Source organism: Amblyomma mixtum, chromosome 3, assembly GCF_055824585.1.
Source record: "Amblyomma mixtum isolate Tamu chromosome 3, ASM5582458v1, whole genome shotgun sequence".
NCBI lineage: Eukaryota > Metazoa > Arthropoda > Arachnida > Ixodida > Ixodidae > Amblyomma > Amblyomma mixtum.
The window spans coordinates 69,138,338-69,159,471 of NC_143014.1; the positions used below are offsets into that span (position 1 = coordinate 69,138,338).

The 21,134-nt window shown below is 47.2% G+C and overlaps 1 protein-coding gene across 1 annotated transcript in view; it reads left to right on the top strand.

Annotated features, from left to right (window-relative positions):
• The window catches only part of LOC149350520 (ranBP-type and C3HC4-type zinc finger-containing protein 1-like), a 64,780-nt gene extending 45,230 nt beyond the window's left edge, over nt 1-19,550 (top strand). The window contains exons 4-5 of the mRNA XM_089579564.1: nt 14,151-14,262; nt 19,200-19,550. Coding sequence (XP_089435690.1) covers nt 14,151-14,262; nt 19,200-19,550 — 463 coding nt within the window. The remainder of the gene's footprint in view (nt 1-14,150; nt 14,263-19,199) is intronic.
• The last annotated feature ends 1,584 nt before the right edge of the window (nt 19,551-21,134 follow it).

The window sequence follows — 21,134 nt, forward strand, 5'->3', positions numbered from 1 at the left end:
CGCACTTGAATCCACGATAAGCTCTGCACTGTTTAGGGTTCTTCAGAAATATTTACTCTGAAAGGGCTGTATGAAAAGGCTGCAAAGTGCTCGAGCCTATTTTCGGACTGGTTATTCTTCAACATCCAACAATGATTTTTCTTCACGGTCGCCTGACAATAAAATAATTTTATAGCTGCACTAATGATCGAACAGACAGCTTTCTCGTTGGGGAAGCCGCATCACTCCTCCATTTACGCGAATACTGCCCCATACAGCCTGTTGCTGGCTGTGGCTTTTTGAGCTTGTAAGACACCACTGCGAGGCGATTTCACCGACTGTTTAGCCTTGGAGGACGACGTGTTCAGTCTGCGTTTGATTCCAACGCGATTAACCGTCCGCCACAGTGCCCAGTAGCGCGTTTCGCTTGGTCTGGTTTGGTTTATTGCGGTTTCACGTCCCAAAGCGACTCAGGCTATGAGGGACGCCGTAGTGAAGGACTGTGGAAATTTCGACCACCTGAAGTTCTTCAATGTACGCTGACATCGCACAGTACATGGGCCTCTAGAATTTCGCCTCCATCGAAATTCAGCCGCCGCGGCCAGGATCGAACCAGCATCTTTCGAGTCCGAGCGCCGTAACCACTGAGCCACCGCGGCGGGTCTGGTGCCGCACAGTCCGCTGCAGCGAACACGAGTCGATGTCGCATCGAGCAGAGTACTTACATCGGATGTCGAGCCCAGACGCGTACTCGCGTAGGGTATTATACAGCGCCAGAGAGCGAATGGCGCGCGCTATCGACAACCAAGGCGGGCGGTTAGCTATGGGTTAGCTCGAACGCAGAACGAACACAGCATACCCCCAGAACTCGACAGACGGTTTAATCGTCTCGCATAGGTGTGTTCAAAGCTCATGAAGCCACATCAAGAAACTGTATCGACGCGTATACGCGCAGCACATAATGCAACTCTAAACACTGTCAAGTGGCGTGCGCTATCGGCAAACCGCAGCGAGAGGATAGCGACGAAAAACATGCGTGGAGGCAGCAATGCACAACCGCGTCGAACAATGATTTTAGGTTACTTTCACGGCGTTTGCGTCGCAACGGATACACTGTGAACACAGACAGGGCAGCTAGTTAGTGACTCAATGTAGAGTGCATTTTGCCACCGCAGAAATAATCGAGCACAATGTCGGGGGCTAACAAAGGCGGCAGCGCCTCATCCCTTCCGTTTCTTCTCGCCTTAGTGCTAGCTGGTTAATTTGCGTGGTGGCAGATTGCAAGCATTCCTGCGCAGTATTACGGGTCTTAGCTGAAAACAAAGACTCGACGCCTTCCAGTAAACGCCTTCTTCTTTTGTAAGGTGGTTCCGGTAGACAAAACACGCAGCAGCTTCCATCGTAGAAGTCCAACGTGCTGTCAAGACGAAAAGTCAGCAGGCTTCCCGGTGTGGTCACTTTTTCACGAAGCACACGAAGGGCTGGAAATTGTACTACAAGCGGTGCCAAAAGCTACGATCACCTGTCAACCCAAACACAAGTTTGAAGCAACGATTTTGAAATCAATACCACACAAACCATGCCCGAACGACCGAGCACAAACGGCAGCTCGCCAGAACGGAAGGCGTGGTCGCGTGGTGCCCGGAAGTTGTTCGTCTTGTCACGTGACCAACCAGCCTGCGCGCTTGATTTGAACGGCGTTAGGAAGCTAGCGCGGCGCGAGCGCAAGGTATACATGTTACTATAGGTATGCTGGATATTGGTTTCTCAATAGGTGCGTTAAATATTGGTCTCGCGAGGCATTTTAACAGCCTGTATACTTATGCTCAATGCACCAATCAGATGATGCCATTTTATTTCATGTGCTTTCCTCCTTTTTGTTGTAGTAGTCTTTAGTTACCCTTGTACGTACAGCCCCCGTCAAAAGTATGTAGCCCAAGGGGTTTGCCTCTAAGCTGTTCAGCGCGGCTCCCTAGCGCATCAAGCAGGCCAAACCTTGAGAGGATTGAAAACGCTAAGCGATTCCTCTTTCCAAAGATTGCGGTCGCCGATGATGCATAACGAGGCATGCTGCAGGCCTCACAAGCAAACCCCTTGGGCTGTATACTTTGACGGGGGTGTATGTACATATGTGTGAATGCTGCCTATGTGAGCAAATGTATACGGGCTCTTATTACCCACTGCTGTAAAAATCCCTAATTAAAATAAATATCAGTTTTTCAGGGAAGGCTTTCAAAAGTTTTCAAAAATAGGCTTTTTGGGGCAAAAATATGGCTTTTGCGGCATATTATTACCAGCGTCGCTGAACACCGGGAAGCCGGTTAATTGTCTTAGGTAGTAAGCTGGTAAACTAATTGCTAACTTTTTAACTATCAGAGATACGCAGCTGGTTGCAAATTAGAGATTCGTAGCCGGCCGTATGGGTCATATCAGTCAAGAACTTGTTGACTTTTTAATGACAAAATGAGAAATCGGCTGTAAATTGATTTTTTGTTGCTTGAGTTTTAATTCGCTTGTAGTTAATTAAATTTATATTGGGTCATATCAGTCAAGAACATATTGACTTTTTATAGACCAAAGTCATTAGGATTTGAGTATTAATAGACTTTTTATAGACTCAATAAATACTCTATAAACAGTTAATTGCATCTTAGTGTGCATTTTTGTAAAGGTTATGACCAGCGTGCACTTGCCAATGATTTGAAGTATACCAATGCCCATATGTCCCTCTAAATATTCGGCACTGATTTCGTAATAGAGAAATCTATAAGGTCGCCTCTTGCAAATACGAAATGAATGCTGCCTTGAACATTTGTGTTCCTTTAATTTTACTGAGAACTGAAAACTGCGAATGAAAACGATTTTTTTACACATTCAGATTTGTAGATGTTATTACAGTGACGGTACACTACACTCTCATTATCATAGATTAGATAAGAGAATGCTTCGTGTCATGTCATGGTCTCTTCCCTTTGCAAAATCTCGAGGGCTCCGATGCTATTTCTGTCTGTGTGTTAGACCCACAGCAGTCTTTAATGAGGCCAGCGGTTTTATTGGAATATTCGTGTGTAAACTCCTGGAGCAAATATTTGCTGGAACGCTTTCTGTGACTGGAAGCTCTCTGTCCGTATTTGTTCAGTCTCCCGTGCCTTTCCTTGTTTTCGCATTCTGTGAGCGCTTGATTTTGTTTCGTTTTGGTCTGGGCAGGTTTTCATTCTATTTAAGCTATTCTGAGCCATGTGTGTTGGGGTTTTCAAATAGCATTTTTATTTTTATTACTGTTTACCTATCCACTCCTTTCGAGAGCGGCGGTGGCTCCGCACCATAAGCTCCATGTTCTGATCGTATGGGCTTCAATGGAACCTACACCACCACTCTAGATCTACCTTCTCAGATACCTGAATGTCCCGCAAATATTTTCTCAATAGGCGTGATGCATATCAATTGACATGGTTTTTGTAGTCTTGTTCAGCTATTTCTAGCTTTCTGGCTTTACACGTCCTAATCGACAGTGAACCTCGTCACGCGAACAAGATTGAGGATAGTCCACCGTTTTTGTACTCAGGCACGAAGCATATCAAACGATACAGTTTTTGAAGCCCGTCTAGGTAATCTCTATGATGAGCTCTTCGGAACTAATCATTAGTTACTGATGACACGTCGCCGTGTCTTAGTGAAGTGCACCTTTTTTTCTGGACTCATATGATACCCTCTAAATTGAATTGCTTTTGAAATACTGTTCGATTATTGACTTAGTGAACTCACCATGCCTAATGATTGTGGTTACTCGCATGTGCCCGCGTTCAGGCAGCGATACCGATTCGCCGCGGCAGTCATGAACACCGACCAAACGGCATTCGAAGGCGCGTTGACCGATAAATGTAAGAAACGGTCAAGGAATTTTCTCTTAGACTGTTTTTACTTAGAATAGGCGCACAGTGCCCTCATTTTGCCATGGCGTCATGCATATCAAGTGAAAGCCGCATAATATAGTTACTCCGTAAAGATATCACATGGCCTGATCATTAAATAATGTTGACACGCCACCGCGTCAGGTGCGGATCGGTCGTTTTCACGGCGAGAGCCGTTGCTGAAAGCGCAACCGGAGTGATTGCGTAATTGAATTCCATTTTAGTTGTCGTCATTGTAGAACTGCGCAAACCAATGAAACACAGGTGAAGAGCGAAAAGAAGAGAGAGAAGAGGAAGTAGAGACAAAAGAAGAGGGAGACGCAAGATGAAAATAATAAGGTATAAGTTAAGTCAACAGAGAGAAGAACAAAAACGAATGAAGAATAAGAAAAGAAGAGAAGAGTATGAGAAGAGAAGACCGATAAGACGGATGGCATGCGAATGGAGAGAAGAGGGAAGCAAGTGAAAGGTTCCATGTTTATTTCGATAACTTGGGGTTCTTCACGTGTGCAGGCTAGTGAGTAAACGAGCCTGTCCGCAGCTCGCCCACATCGAAATGTGACCGTTGCTTTCGGGATCGAACCCCCACCTTGGGATCAGCAGCCGAACGCCAAAGCCACTCAGCATGTCAGTAGGTAGAAGACAGAAAGGACGAAAGAAGGGGAAGAAACAGAAACGTGTAGAGGACACCTAATTACGTTACGTGTTGAGAATGTGATACTCTTAAATTTTGAAGTCTGGTCGGCTTGCTTTTCCTATTCGGTCACTGCCGCTCGCCTCATAAGCTGAGCCTGTGCCGATACTCCATCTTCACCGACATACCTTTGTGGCCGCCTTCTCCGTTTGTGCAGATTTTCCACTACGTTGTACAGACGCGAAACCAAGCTCACCTTCCAACCGACGTCGAGTCCTCTACCGCACGCGGCCATCCGACGTGGCCTTGCACACTTTCCAACTACCCTCCAATTACTGAGCAACGTTTTTTCTACTTGGTTAAAGGGATGCCTTGTGCCTCTTTTGGTAAATAGAAAATTCAAAAAATAAAATATACAGCAGCGTCGGTAGCTGTGAATGGTTCAGCAAAGAGAATCAAAGGCGACTGAAAGGACGCAATAAGCTAAGGCGGCATACCTACCCTCACAAAAATCGGTGTGTTGTTTTAGCAATCGTTTCGTGGACTACCGTCAACACACCCATTAACGTGGCAACAAAATGGCCATACACCTTACTGTTGCCAAATTCTTGCATAGCAGCACACCTTTTTGTTGACCACCTGTTGAAATCTGTTGAGTTGAGAAGGTGTAGTCTTTTTGTTGATGCACACAAGAAGATGATCTTGTTGCCCACCTGTTCAACTATTGTTGAGAAGTTGAAGTCATTTTGTTGATGCACACAGAGAGGTAATTCTGCTGGAAGGGCCTAAAAGCAAATGCAGTTTGTGGCACACCTGCATGTACTTTTTTTTAAAACCCGGTGGAGAATTGCGCGGCACCAGGGTATGGACCCCGGTCATCTTTCACGCGAAGCTGATGCTCTACTTATGGCTCGCCAGAGTGTTCGTCGGTCCGCACGAACTTGCCAGTCAAAGGCGCGACGTCACAAGTCAACGACATGCCCAGTCACGTCGGTGTAATAATTTAAGGCGAAAGTTATGTCTCCCTGAACCTTTTCTTTTTTTCTCCAGGGGGGCTTCTCATGCTCTGGCATTAAAAATGCGAGTGCGCCCTTCCTTCTTTCTAGGGGATGATTGAATGTTTGCTTTAGATATGGTATTACGCGATACCATTAAGCTCCCGTTCAACGGAGAAGACGCCGTAGTTGGCGCTGGCGTGCCGTAGAAACCTCGGTTGATCGAGCGGGTCACGACTTCACACGTTAAGATGTGGGATGTAAATTACTGAAACAAGATTAAATTGTGATTATGAGGACATAGCATGATTCAAAGGACATTTAGGGATCTAAAGTAAATTAAGGCTCATAAGAAAACAAGGGTAATTTCTTGGAAATCGAATGCATGACCCTTGGGTTGCGAGTCAGACAAGCTGCCCATACACCACTGAGGCATTTTTAAACATGGTATTTATTAAAGTGAAGGAATGCTCAATGTACATGAATTCTGTACGAACCACAAACAACACACCTAACGACACACCTACAAAGCCCGAGAGTGAGTGAGTAGAAACTTTATTGATTTCTAAGATTTAGCTTGCGGTGGAGGTCGTCTTCAAGTCTTCAAGTCTTGAGGTTGCCTCCTTAGCCTTGGGTGGTCCCCTAGTCCAGGGCTCCACTGATTCTGGCCACCTCGCTTGCGTGTGCTATGAGTGCCCTTTGGGCCTCTAGCTCGCAGCTGGTGAGCCGGCTCTGCCATTGCTCCGCACTTGGTGTGTCGTGTTTGTGGAACGATATGTTTCTATCGCATTCCCATGTTATGTGGTATAGTGTTGGCCTCGCTTCGCACCAAGGGCATGTGGCGCGGTATTATGTCGGGAACATCTTGCTTAGTATATATAAGTTGGGGAAGGAGCCTGTCTGTAGCTTCCGCCATTTTGCGGCTTCTTCCTTGCTTAGCTCTTTGTGTGGTGGGGGGTATTTGTATCTTAGCCCCCTGTATAAACTTAGTGTTTCAGAGTACCCAGCCCCTAGGCTAGTCCAGAGCTCCTCCGGGGCTTGTGACCCCCCAGCTCGGATAGTAAGCCCTCGAGCTAGTTCGTCCGCCCTTTCGTTGCCCCAGACCCCCGCGTGGCCTGGTATCCAAATTATGTTATGTTTCTCTCTCCTCCCCGAGGGTGTCCCCTCGCTGAGGATCCTGAGTGTCGTTTTGCCTACCCTTCCTTTTGTGTAGTTTCGACACGCTTCTTGTGAGTCTGTTAGGATATTCAGGGGCCTCCCCTTTCTATCCCCCTCCCTCATTGCTAGGGCTATAGCTATCTCCTCCGCCTCTGCTACATTTGATGCCCTCGCCGTGAGGCTCGTTATGAGTTCTCCCTGGTGGTTGACGACTACCGCCACAATTTTATTTCCTCGTTCACCATAGTACGGGGAGGCGTCGGTGTATACCGTGCTGTCCCTGTGCTCTATTGTTTTTTCATAGTGTTCTGCCCTGGCTCTCCTCCTGCTGGCATGGAGGTTTGGGTCCATGTTGCGGGGGATGGGTTGTACGCTTATGTTTCTTCTTAGTGCGTCTGGTATGTTTGCCCTGTGGTTCTGATGGTTCTCCGTCTCCCGACCCAACCTAGTCAGAAGTGCTCTTCCGGTTCTTGTGTCACTGAGTCTTCGAAGTTGTGCCTTTTTATTTGGCATTCACTCAGCTCTTCAAAAGTGTTGTTAAGCCCTAGTTGCATTAGCTTCTCGTTGGACGTGTTCCTTGGTAGATGTAAGGCTATCTTGTATGCTTTGCGAAGGATAGCTTCTGCTTGCTCTCTTTCAGCTTTGATGGTTACGTGGTATGGTAGTGAGTATGTTATTCGACTGACTATCAGGCTGTTCACCAGTCTGATTGTGTCTTCTTCCTTCATGCCATGCCTTTTGCTGGCTACTCTATTTATCATTCGGCCTACTTGCTCCGCCGCTTTGCGTAGCAGGCTGAGTGTGTGGCTGCATTTCCTGCTACCTTGCAGCCACATACCAAGTAGTCTTATCATTCTTTGTTCCGGTATGTTCTGCCCTTCTAGTTTCACCTCGAGGTTAGCCTCTGTAGGGTGCCTTCCTACTCTGAGAAGTTCGGACTTTTCGGTGGAACACCTTACTCCCCTCTTCTTCATGTATCCTTCAATGCAGGTTGCTGCCGCTTGTAGACTTCCTTGTTTGCTTCCTAACGAGCCTTCGCTGGTCCATATGGTGATGTCGTCCGCATACATTGTGTGTCTGATCCCTTGTATCTGGCTGAGCTCTTTGGCTAGGATGATCATTGATATGTTGAAGAGCACTGATGATATCACTGAGCCTTGTGGAGTTCCCCTGCATGGTGTTTGAAAGACCTTGCTTCGTAGCTCTCCCAAACCCACCGTTGCAGTTCTGTTTGTGAGGAAGCTTCTCACGTAGTCGTGTGTTTTCTTTCCGCAGTTGGTGGCGTTGATGCCTTCCATGATTGCTGCGTGGGATACGTTGTCGAAGGCCCCTTTGATGTCCACGGCCATGACTACGTTTTCCCCTTTGCTTGGCATTGTTTCTAGTACTTCTTCTTTGAGCTGAAGCAGCACGTCTTGGGTCGATAGATGTTCCCTGAAGCCGAACATGGTGTTGGGGTACCATCCTCCGTCTTCTAGGTGTCTTTGTATTCTTTTAGTGATGATTCTTTCGAAAAGCTTGCCCAGACACGATGTTAGCGAGATAGGTCTGAGATTTTCTATCTGCAGTTTTTTGCCTAGTTTGGGTATCATAACGACTTCCGCGTGTTTCCACTCTTTCGGAACCGTTCCCTCTTCCCAGAGTTTGTTTAAGTATTTTGTGAGCTGTTCTACCGTTTCATCGCTGAGATTTCTTATCAACGAGTTCTGGATCTTGTCCGCCCCCGCTGCCGTTGTTGTGTTTCTACCCCCCCCCCCCCCCCCCCCCCTAACTCTCTTTGTGTGTTCCCGTCACACCTGTCTCCACTTAGGCCATGCCCAGATGCAGTGCGTGATTCTGCGAAAGGGGTCTTTTTTCATGCACGCGCTCCCATGCAACCTCATGACAGGTGGAACCGAACACGAGGGACGTATTCAACTCCTGGATTCCTGGTACCACCGCTTCTGCCTAACTGCCACGACGTGTTTTCCGGAGTTCCCCTTAGTCGGCACCCAACGCAGCAGTATTGACTCTGCGACTTTGTGTGTGCATCTGTCAGGGTAACAATGACTCAAACGCCTGCTGCCACCTGCGGAGACGAGCGTCTGCCATTCAACCGCGCCTCGCTCTCTTGTCAACAGCGGGGTGACGACACTGCAGGTGTTCGCCTTTGGGCCATTTCCTTGGAACAAGATATGGAATCCACCTGGCCGGAAACGACTAGCCCGTCAACACGCTCTTCTGGACATTTCCGAGTATCCAAGGGCCTCAGCGGATGAAGCGAGGTGACGACGCTTCAGGTGCTCGCCCTTGGCGTTTCCTCGAAAGAAGATATGGAATCCACCTGGCCTGACGGGCCACTTCAGGGTATCCAGGGGCCTCAGCCGAGGAAGACGACGAAGCGGTGAACGACCTTGGAGCACCCGGACGAAGTCCCTACGATTGGTTGAAAAAGGCGGGAAGATCTCGGGAGGGTCTATTTAAAGCGCTCGACACGTTCTTCGAGGAGCCATTCCCGGAGCGACTCCCTGAGTGATACGCTCAACGTTTCCCTGAGATTTCTCAGTTTTTCCTTGTTTGTCATTCTTTTAAATAATCATGTAAATATGTAAATACAGTTTTCCTTCACTTCCCCTACTCCCCGTCTCCGGCCCACGCTCCTTCCTCCTTCGGCACTGCGGCGGTGCTCCTGGACCCGATGCCTGGTGGGACACGCTACTAGCTCGGCAAAACATATCACCGTGTTATAGCTTGAATAACTTCTTCTCTTGTTATCGGTTTGTCCATGTCCTGGTTTTCTTTCCCTTGGTATTCTCCCTGGTAGGCTTTCACCTGTTCTTTTCCGTAGCATTTCTCCTTTACTGCTTGTATTAGCTGCTCCTCCGTCCCTTCGTATTGGTGGATCAGTCTTTGTATCGATTTGTTACTTTCTGCTTTGTTCTTCGATGGGTCCATGAGCTTCCTTAGTATTTGCCACGTTCTGGCCGTGCCTAGGGTGCCATTCATTGTTGTGCTGAATTGTTGCCATCCCTGTCTATCCAGTTGTGTTGCGTATTCTTCCGCTCGCTTGGTGATTTCTGCTATCTTCTTTTTTAGTTTCCTGTTAAGCTTCTGTTTCTTCCAGCGTTTGGTTAGGCTTTTCCTTGCCTCCCAGAGGCCGAGGAGTCGTTTGTCTACCTCTGGTGCCTGTTCTGTGCGGTTAACTTCTTTGGTGTATGTATCTCTTATTTGTTTAAGTTGTTGGATCCATTCTTCTAACGTGATGTCGCCTTTGATGCTTTTGCAGTGGGTGCGGAAGGCGTCCCAGTCTGTCAGTCTTGCCTTGCCTATTTTCCTTCTAATGCTTTCGGCTTCAATGGCCACTCTGATTATATAGTGGTCGCTGCCTAGGTTCTCCTGTGTGTTTTCCCACTCTGCTTGTTTAGCTCCTCTGACAAAGGTTAGGTCGGGACACGTGCGATTCGAACCCGCGTAGGCGTGAACAGACCAGCTTCGCTGGCTACTGCATGAGTGTATCACCGCTTTTTTTTTTCTCTTCACCATTGTATCTATTACAATGACGCGATGTTTTATGTACACGATCGAGGTCTACGCTTACGCTGTTGCCTTGCCTTGTGGGTTGGCTCTCATACGTAAGTAGCTCGCAGCCTGTGTTTTCTGCTGCTGTACATATGCTCCGCCCTTTTATGTCCTCTTTTTTGCTGCCCCATTGCGGGCTTTTCGCGTTGAAGTCTCCTGCTATAACTAGGGTGTTCTGCCCTGCAAGTTTCATTGCCTCCGTGAAAAGCTTGATGAAGTCTCCCCTGTTTTTAGGTTGGCTATATATGTTTATAACAAAGGTGCTTTTTGCTTTCCTTTTCCTTTTGGGAATTATTTCAGTTATCACGTGTTCTAGGTGTGTGTCTGCTATTTCCCCATGATTTATAGCTGTTATTTTGTCGCTAATGAGTGTTGCTGTTTTTCCTTTTTCCTGGCATGAGTAGCCTCTTAGGGTTGGGGTACAGTTTGTTTCTTGTAATAAGATTAGGTCTGGTGGGGTTCCCCTAGTGCTAATGAATTGCTGCAGGAGCCCCTGCTTGCGCCTGTAGCCCCTGCAGTTCCATTGCCAAATCCCTAGTTGTTGTCCTCCTGCCAAGTTGCTGTGTTGCAGCTACTATTGTTCCCTTGAGTTTCTGTACCGAACCTCCGCTCATTAAAGAGGCGGTCTCTGGCGTCGTTCAGTGTTCTCTGTGTTGTTTGATTTTTAACGTAATTACGGAAGCTCTGGTCTTGCAAAGCTATCTTCTGGCTTAGTTGTTGCATCTGTTGCTGCATTTGTTGTTGCATTTGCAGCATGAGTGTTTTTAGGTCTTCCCCTGCCGTGTTGGTCTCCCCCATGTTTTGTGGGTTCTCTATCGTTTGTGGTGGAGGTGTTGGCGTTCTCACTGGTGAGAAACCTGTTCTCCGTATCTCCTGTAGTTCTGCGATTAAGTCGCTGATCTGCTTTCTTAGCTGCCTATTCTCCTTTCTTATGTTGTTGATTTCTGCTCTTAGGCTTTCGTTTTCTGCCTTGGTGTCTGTTGTGTTGTTTTCCTCGTGCGGAGCAAACAGTGTTTTGGGAGAGCCGCCTCCCCAGCTTACCTTAACTCCGCCGCTTTTCTTCTGCTGCGTTTGCTGCTGGCTGGCCGTGGTCTGGCTCGCCTCGCCTCGTCCCCGGCTCTGGCTCCGGTCCCGGCTGCGGCTGTTGCTGCGTCCCCTGGACTCGCTTCGGTAGTCAGGTTGTTTCTCCTGGTCCTCGTTCCGGAACCAGCATGGTCGTCGTGCTCCATTTCTGCCGTGGCTGCGGCCGCGTTGCTGCTGACCCCAGGCTCGTAGCTGTCCGAATGATTTTAGTCGCTGTGTGCATTCCCTTGCTCCTGTGACGTGGGAGCCCTTGCACACGAGGCACTTCGGTACGCATTGGTGTTGCGTCTCCGGATTTGCTTGGCCGCATTGCCTGCACGCCTTGCTTTCCGGGTTTGGGCATACATCTGCTCGATGCCCTTGCTAGTAGCAGTTGTAGCATATCTGCCTCGTTGGTCTGTATGGGTGGCCCCACATCTCTCCCCCGTAGAGCAGGACTTGCTTGGGAAGGATTGGGCCGCTGAAGGTAATGACTGCTGTGCTGGATCTTCCTAGCATTCGTGCCGCCAAAATCTTCACTCCGTGCGTTCTTGTCCTTAGGTTGGCCTTTGATTCTTCTTCTGGGGTTCCCGGGTCTACCCCGTGGATGACTCCCCGTAGCATTCCCTCCGGCGCCGCCACGTGTGCCGTGACTTGGTAGCTTCTTCCACCGAAGTTGAGCTGCGCTATGTTTCTGACTTGTTTGGCTGTCTCTTCCTTATTCGTGCTGACGATTATGATGTCAGAGCCGTTGCGCAGTCGGATTATAAGGTCTTCTGCCTTGCATCCATGCCCGGTGGCTGCAACCACCGCTCGCGCCACTTGGTGTGTTTGCAGCTCTCGCACTGCTAGTCCCTTTGGCCTCAGGATCACCTTTAAATCTTCTTTCGGTAGGGGAGGGAGTCTCCTCCTCGGCGCTCCTTCCCTCTCGCCTTGCTTGGTTGTGCTTTGTTTGTCGCCTGTGCTTTTCCCTGCGCTTGAGGGTCTCGGATCCCCCGTCACGTGGCCTGCCTTCGCTTCCTGGCTCTTGCGTATTTTCTTTTGCCGCCGTTGCAACATGGCTACTGTCCAGTCTGAGTCCGAATCGTATTTGCGACTCGCCTGTGCTGTTGTTGTTGTTAGGGTGCTGCCTCCCGGGATTTGGGTGTTCACCGTCGGGCCAAGTACGTGGGATCCCCCTGTGGTGGCGTCTCGTTGGTCTTCCTCCATTCTTTCTTGGGTCTCCATAATTCGGTTTGCCAAAAATTCATGTCTGGCATGGGTGTCTTGCGTCTGGGCCATCTTTCCGCTGCCTCCGTCGCCTGCCGAGGTCGAGGAGTCCGCAGAAGTCGCCGCCCGTGAAGCCTAGTCGCTAGGCCTAGCGTTCGCTTAGCTCTTTCGTCCACGTGGTTGATCTTCAAGACCGGATAAATCCAAAAATATTGGGCCCACCGGTTTGAAAATGGTGTCCTCGTGGTCCGCTTCTCTTCCTGCGTCGCCTCCCACCAAAATTGGACGAAATTATTCCGGAGCCCTGCACTACGGCACACCTATCTTCGTTTCTTCTTTCACTCCCTCCATTGTCCCTTGCTGACGGGCGGTTACAAAAAGCCCGAGAAAAGACGCGACACAGCGCACATCACTATTAGATCACAATAAGACACACCTCAGCAACGGAGCACGAGAAAGAGGGCATTGAAGAGCATATTCGTTCGACTGAATTAAAGGGAAACCATGTGTATCTTGCGGCGTACGATGCGATCTAGTATGCCCACTAGTATGCCCACTGACTACCATCACCGTCATCATCATCAATGAAGATAAGGGTCATAAAATTGAAGCGCTGTAAGCACAGATTATTCAATGCAGTCGATGAGATTAAAAATTAAAAACAGTGAAGGAAATGAAAGTACCACATTAAGTCCGGAACTATAGGCGAAGCCAAATTCCAGTCATTTGCCTCGTATATCTTTGTACGCAGACCTCGGGCTCAATAGCGGCTCATGGCTCCCTGAAGGGCTATCACATGCTGTATTCTTGACGGCAGCGATCTGTACAACGTTTCAACAAAGCTGGTGTGAGCCTTCATACGGTCCTACTCCTTTTCCACAGCCTGCCAGAACCCTTAAGCCGACAGACACTGCAGGTCACTCTTCGACAGGTTCAACTTTATTCTTCCCCACACGTGCTCGATAATGTTCATATCGGGCCCTTTCGGTGGCTATTGAAGCCTTCGAACGCCGCGATCGTTGAGAAGTTCGTTCACTTTCTTGGCTGTGTGGACTGGGGAGAGGTCCTGGTGGAAAATAAAATCGCCGTGAGGGAATGACCTGTCAAGGGCATATAGAAGACATGCTGACGCAGCGCTGCGAAATCGGCCAGTGATAGCGACGCCCGTATTTAATTTCTTTTTTGACCATTCCTTGCTTATAAACGCTCCGTTTTTGGTGAGAGTAGCGGCTTTGCCGTTAGGACGCAGTGATCTATCAATAAAGGCAAACTGCAATCTGTCCCCACTCTTCCTCTTGAAGATCACGAAACGAAATGAACCGTAGCACACAACTTTCACTGCGTGCATATATGAGGAGTTTATACAATCGACTAACGGAGTTTACATCCGAATAACATGGCAGCGGTTATTTGCTTCTGCGGTGGACATCCGGAGCGTTTTTATACACTGAACGGAAAAGCTTACAAGAATGATTGGAGCAAAGCATAGATGTCGAGGCATTTGTGCGAAGTTACTCAGTTGGGTTAAAAAGTAGGAGACAAATTAGAGCCATATTGAAAATTACAAATAATGCCGCGGCCATCGTTTTGAGAGCTCGAAATGTGACATTTGTTGCTCATTTGAATATATTTTCTTCCTTGCAGAGGTTGCATTCTCGGAGCAATTGACAGGTCTGGAACTGTGGCAGTGAAGTGTCCGTACTCCGCCAACAACATTGTTTGTGACATCGATATTCAAGATACAGAAGTCAGAGCGGTACGTAACTTCCGAAGTGACTTTCATTTCACCATAATGGGATGTCTCCGAGATAGTTAGTTGGAGTGATTCCGCTTGTGTAGGCCACCTTGAACGTTGGGACATGGACGTAGAAAGACAAACAAGGCTGTACAGGACAGTGACGTGTCCTGTTTGTCTCTCTACATCCGTGTCCAGAGTTCAAGCTGCCCCACCCAAACGAAATTATTTTACGACTGGCGGGCACATATATAGGAAGAAAATAAATGTGAGGTCTGTCCGAAAATTTTCCAGCCGTATTCTCCTCGAAACATGTAGGTCAGCTAGCCTATCATTAAGCCATTTACTTAGGGAGACTTTACAGCTTATGTACAAGATAGCGCTCTCATTTTCGACACCTCAGTAGCCGGGAACGACTACTGAATGACGTAGTTTGCACTGTCCGCATCAAATTCAAGGCAATGGAGCCAGTGGATGAGCTTATTGTCATAAGCTATACTTCCGATTTATAAATGGTTTGGTTTGGTTTATGGGGTTTAACGTCCCAAAGCGACTAAGGCTATGAGAGACGCCGTAGTGGAGGCCTCCGGAAATTTCGACCACCTGGGGTTCTTTAACGTGCACTGACATCGCACAGTACACGGGCCTCTAGAATTTCTCCTCCAAAGAAATTCTAGCCACCGCGGCCGGGATCGAACCCGCGTCTTTTGGGTCAGCAGCCGAGCACCATAACCGCTGAGCCACCGCGGCGGCGATTTATAAATGATTCTCTGCATAATAAAACTATTTTAACAAAACTATTGAGAAGTACTTATGCCATTACAAAGCTATACAAAACTATATGGGAACGGTAAGAAACTGTTGCCACACAATATTGCTATCGCCGCTTTTAATGACATGTCTTCTCTGTTGTAAGGCTGATATTGTCATTTGATTTTAGTTTTACCTTTGTACGCGTCGCTTACGTCTGTATGCTTGCGTTTCTCTCTCCCAATCTTGTTGCGTTTGCTTATGTCTGCCTTATACGTTTTCTTCTGTAAGTGTTTGGCCTCCCCCGCTCTTCTTTGTAATGCCTCAGGATGCTAAGGTAAAACAGAGGAAAAACATCAGAAAATATTTTGTGAAGCTGACAAATGAGTGAAACTGAGAAAAATTTCTCGCACCGTCGAATCAGGGATGAGCACAGCGATGTTGAAAGCGACGCATGCTGTCGGAGGTCTCCCACTGAAGAGCGCTCGAGAATGTGGTACAGGTGAGGACCCCAATCAGCGAAAATTGCCGACTGACAGTAACTCAACTAGAAGACGTCCTTGGCACTATGGCTGCCTCGTTCGCAGCCTAAGGGGTGCCGTAAGCAGATAACGACCGCAGTTGCGAAAATTCGGTAGCTAGCAGTCCCCCCCCCCCTCCCCCCCCCCCCCCCCAAGACATTGCGCTCGGCGAGGCATCACATCATCCAAGTATGCCAACCCCCTGCATCCCAGATATGTAGGACGCCTGGCTATTCCAAAGCTGAAATGTTTCGAAGGCAAACGATTTCTCACCACTGGAGGCGAACTTGGGACACTGCCTTTCCAAGGGCCGATTTTTAAACTTTTGTACAGAAGTACAGACGTGCGAACAAGCATACGGTTGCACTCATCTCGTAAGTACGTATGTACTAACAGGGTTAAGGGAAACGAGAGCAAAACAGCTGCAACGCGAACACAAGAAGACGAAAATATTATAGGCAGGGTTCATTAACCTTTCCTCTCAGCGTTCTTCTCGCCGTTGGTATAAAGACCAAGTGTGCGAATATTTAGTCTCTCTGAGCTAAAATCATCTCGCTTTACTGTTCCTGTTTCGTTTGCCTTGTCCGCGTTTCATTTGACGCAGACAGTGCATTTTCTCAGAATGGCAAATTTTTTGTATAAAATAAAAAGCGCACTTCCTGAAGATTAGCGACAACGTGACATGGCATCTGATGACAACTTCGATATCGGACGTTGCCTCAAGAAAGAAGGAGGCTGTGTGCAGTATGAGTTCCCAGTCAGAGTACTCATTTGATGAGTATTGAGGTAGTCATTTCCTCAGGTTTGTTAAACTTAATAAAAATGTCTTATAATCTATAGACAGACCTCTTACACACGTTTAATAGCGCATTTCAGCACCATTGATTTTTCTACAGCTGCAGGTCCTTCGACTGAGGTAGCGCCTACTATCTTTCTAGTCATCATTGATTGGGTCTTTAGAACATGGTTTGGCACTAGAACGTGAATAACACTGAACTAATATGGCTACCACATCCTCTCATCTTTAACCCCTTTGCATGCGCGGATAGCACTAGGACTTCAATGAGAAGGCTTATAGTGGATAGCGGCAAAGCGCTGCGGCGATAAAACCTTAATGTGACGCCTTGCATCGATCTCCTTGGAGTTTTCCCAAAGCCTATCTTCTGAAGCCGCCTTATACTTGCACGGGCAAGGTTTCTGGCTGCCACAGAGAATAGGAGGATCTGAAATTCCCATCACCGGTATATACCCAAGGAGGCACGGGACCTATGACGCCGCAACAGCTGCCAACGTGAAAGCGGAAGTCATCAAAGTCTTATTAGCAAGAATATTCACAGAGATTTCCGCAGCACTTCCCTTCCTTTCCTTAGTAATCCAACTGTTCACACTTGTTCCCTCCCACGTACACTTTTATCACGCTTCCTGACATGACAAGAGGCCGCGTTGAGGCGTCTCGCCTTTGTTAGGACGTTGGCTGGTGTCGGCAATCAGGCTCCTACTTCGTCCTTCACGAGCCAGGCAGGTCTCGGCAGCGTACTGAATATAATAACACGGCTGGCGGTTTGCGCAATCATACTTTACGAACTGCATGCCGTCCGCAGCAGTTAGCGGTTGGATGTTTTCTTTTCTTACTTTCATCGCATCGTTGCACCTTGACCCCCTGATAGGTTTCCGAAGGAACGGCGAGGCCGTGAAGCGACCGCTAGAGAAACTTTCCCTGGCAAATAGCGTTGGTCGTCGTCGGTGAGCTGGGGCAGCAGACGATAGGTCAGAAGGATTCATAGGAGAGGGGATGAAAGAACACAGTTAAATGACACAATTACCACTGCTTTGAAATGTCATAATCCGCACTTATAGTGACATGCGCAAAATGTAAACCACATCAATAATGTATTTTAAAAAGCATCTGCCTGATGTGTAGTACTGAATGAAGTGTGTGCACGAACGCATGACTGGATAATAAATGTCTCATCGGAAACAAAATATTTGACCAGAGGATAGCACACATTTACATAATGGACAAAGTATATTGCCTTGAATATTTGTACTGTTTGTTTCTTCACTCTCCAAGCTGCCGGCACTCGACTTTACCATTTTGTTTATGACGCGAGATGCGACCAGAATTATCTGGAACGATCGCATCCATAAGTCTTTATATACAAGCGCTTAAAATTGCTTTTTTTTTTCAAAACTATCAGCTCTGTTTAGTAGGTTGGGTGGCAACTTGCTCCTCTCATCTACAGCCCAGATAAAAAATGTGCATTGTAAATGCGTTAATTCTAGCTCTATACTCTGTCAACGACTGCGTATGATGTCTCCTTGTTCTCCTTGTTTGAAGCGTTGTAAGAGGTTTAGGGCATCGATTTGGACTCATGAAGAGTTAATGTTTCTTTAGGAAGAAAAGCAGAATTAATATAATGAAATGCGAGTTATTCGAATTTTCCATTTCCTACTTATTCCGTCTACGTTCAGACGCATATGCCCGGGAAGCAGTAGGGTTGTTCTGATATTTCCATGAACAGGAGAGCAGTTACTGATGTTATCTCACGCATAATAAAGTATTTATATTATTTACTTTAATCGAGGCGATGGATACACTCCAGTAATACCACAAAAAGGGTGTTTGTGTTTATTATACGTTCTCGCGTTTCATGTTATGCCGACAGCAAACCCAGCGTTTTCCAATGTAGCGTTTTCGAATACAAAAAAATGCTGCGCTTTAGTGTGACCGCGCGTATAAACCCAAAATAGTGATAGAGAAGTCCTATTGTTTCTTAGCACAGCTTTTTAGAGCAATAATTAATACCAGCAGCACGCAGTTGACAATGAGCACCAGCGGAATGTAAGTAGGTGCTGAGGTGTGAACGAGATTTCCAATAACGGGGCGTGGTGGAAGTTTGATTATCAGCTACTAGATGGCGGCACACGCCCGACACGCTTCTGGACGGAGCGTTTTGAAAGGTTCCCGCTTCTTAGCGTATGGCGTCTGAAGCATGGCACGCAGTTCAAGCAAATTTCTCATTGTGATAATGTCGTAGAATCTGTGAACAGTTGATTTCAGTGGAGTATATATGTAATGTCAGTATTACAACCGTAATGTGTATTATGTAATTCCAGCATTACAATCGTAATGCGTATCACAAACTTCGCCTTCCGTGTGTTTGAGTTTCCCGCTCTTTTTTGTAAAGCAGTATAATTCAAACATTATTAAAACAAGCCAATATGCTTCAGCGCTTTTTTGTATTCCAGAAAAATACGGTATATGCTGTGATGAAAATAAAGGGGTCAGTCATGAACCTTCCTACAAGAAAGTGTTGCGTGATTTAAATGCGAACGTGGATGTTAAAGTTGGAAATCGATTGTCACATGAATATTTGAGTTTTGTCGCAGTGAAGGAAGCTTTTTGCCTGTCAGTGTAGCAATATAATTTCTTCTTCTCCTTTATTTTTTTGCATATCTTAACCCGCGTGTTAGCATTGAAAGCGCTTGGAAAGAATGTCCTAAATAGGGAAGAGAATATCGCGAACTCTTAAACTCAAGTTTACTTACAACATCACTTATCATAGCTTCATTGTTTTCACAGAACGCATGCACTTCTCAAGAGCAACACTTGTTTTAACTTTGTATAGCTAAAGCACATTTCTGTGCCAAAAACAGGCTCAGTAGTAATCATGCCTTGTTTTTCAGCTGTTGACCAAGGAAGAATACGAAGAGTACCTGCAGAAAGGCCTGCTGGAAGTGAAAGTCTCCGCGAAGAACTTCTTTCACTGCAAGACTATCGACTGCCCCTGGTGGTGTTTTATTGAAGCGAGCGTACCGGAAGTCGAGTGCAAAGTATGCGGTACCAAAAACTGCGTCAACTGTGACGCCATACACTTGGGAATGACGTGTGCAGAGTACCAGGCGTGGCAGGCCAGCATGAAGCAACTGGTTCCTGTGCGATGTGCTGATGACATGGACAACCTCTTGGCCTTTATGCTTCACGTGGCCTACATGGCGTGTATCGTCTACCTACTAGTAAAATGCGTCTTCCCCTAGCTTGTGTTCCTCGCCGATTTCTCAAAAATACTTTACTGACCTATGCCCACAGTTTTAAGTTTGAGAGTCACGAGAGCAATAGTACATTTGTCGCGTACTCCGAGTAAGGCTATAAAGAGAGAAACGGCCGATACATCAGTGCTTATCTTCACAACTCTAATGCGCGTCGTATCTCTCCGCAATGGGTAGTGCTGTCAGAACTGCAGCATTACTTCGTTATTGCTCATTTTTTAGGTCCAGTGAGGAAACGAGCGCTGCAGACCATGGCCTGCCACGGAATGATTAATGCCTGCCAATCACATCTGCAATTTCATTGTAAAATGTTTGCATGAAGGCCGGTAAACAGCCCGGAATCTCTCTTTCTTAATCCATGCACTGTCTACCCGAGACCCTACCGCCCCATTTTTCAGCACTGCTCATGCTTCTAGAGGACAAACTTCCCAACGAATTCCCGCATCAGCCACTCAGCTACGTGCCCTCCAAGCTGCAAAAAGACAGCTTACGTGGCATTTCTTGTACCTAATCCGGAAGAGCCTGGAGTGCATGCCTGTTCTTTTTTTTCTTTCAGAGGTGTCACAATTAAAACAGCAGTTATCAGTTTTTAGTCCGAAAACACTCATACGCTCACCAGCATCGACCAAGAATCTTGTCACCGTACGTACGTGCACCATACGTACCTACGTACCGTCTTAGCCAAAAGTAAGTACGTACGATCTTGTGCCGTTGCCTCCCAACCCGAGCTACTACCCGAGCTTACCTGAGTTACTCGGGTAAGATAGGGCAAGTTCAGAGGAGTGTCGAGCCAGCTGCGGGAAAGGTTGCTCAGGAAGAGCTAAATGGGTCGCGCAATCCCTACGGGTGGCTGTGACAGTAACAGCCACCTGCCAGTGCAGTGGGGCATCGCTTAATATGAGGACTCGGTGCCATCTATGAAATATTAAGTAGAGAATAAGCAATTCTGCACATATGGGCATTATTAACCCACTACACATGTATCGTGACACTGTTAAGGCGGAACTTAAGCGACCCCTCCAATTGAAGAATGAACAGCTGCTTTCGCACGTCTACTCGGTTTAAGTGCGTTAAACTCCTACCATTTTTTGTTTTTAACGTATGAAAGGTGATGATGTATCGCACAGGAAGCTCTGGCTCTTCTTCCTCGCGGTGAGTGAAGCGAAAATTGCACAAGGGCAGACAATAACATGACGAGCAACTCACGAAGCAAAAAAAAAAGACGCAGGAGACCTAAAGCTGACGGGTTTAAAAAGTGTGCGTACTGTACGCAAATTTACAATCCTTAACAGAACTTACCGAATACCTGCGCACTTCTCGCACCAAGGCGCAGGTTTTCGAAAACGGCCCCACTGCACACATATTTCCGAAATCACATGACACGTTATTGCTTGTCTTACAGTGTCATCATCTAGCATTTAATAAAAAAAGACGAGAGAACACCATAAACGGAACACCGCACTCACTCTTTCAGCGTCGGGTTCTTATTATAGAGTTTTAGAATAGGGTCGAGGCCAATAGGGCGACCTTATCCGCATGCGCTTAGCGTTAGGTCGCGGATGGTCGCTTTGC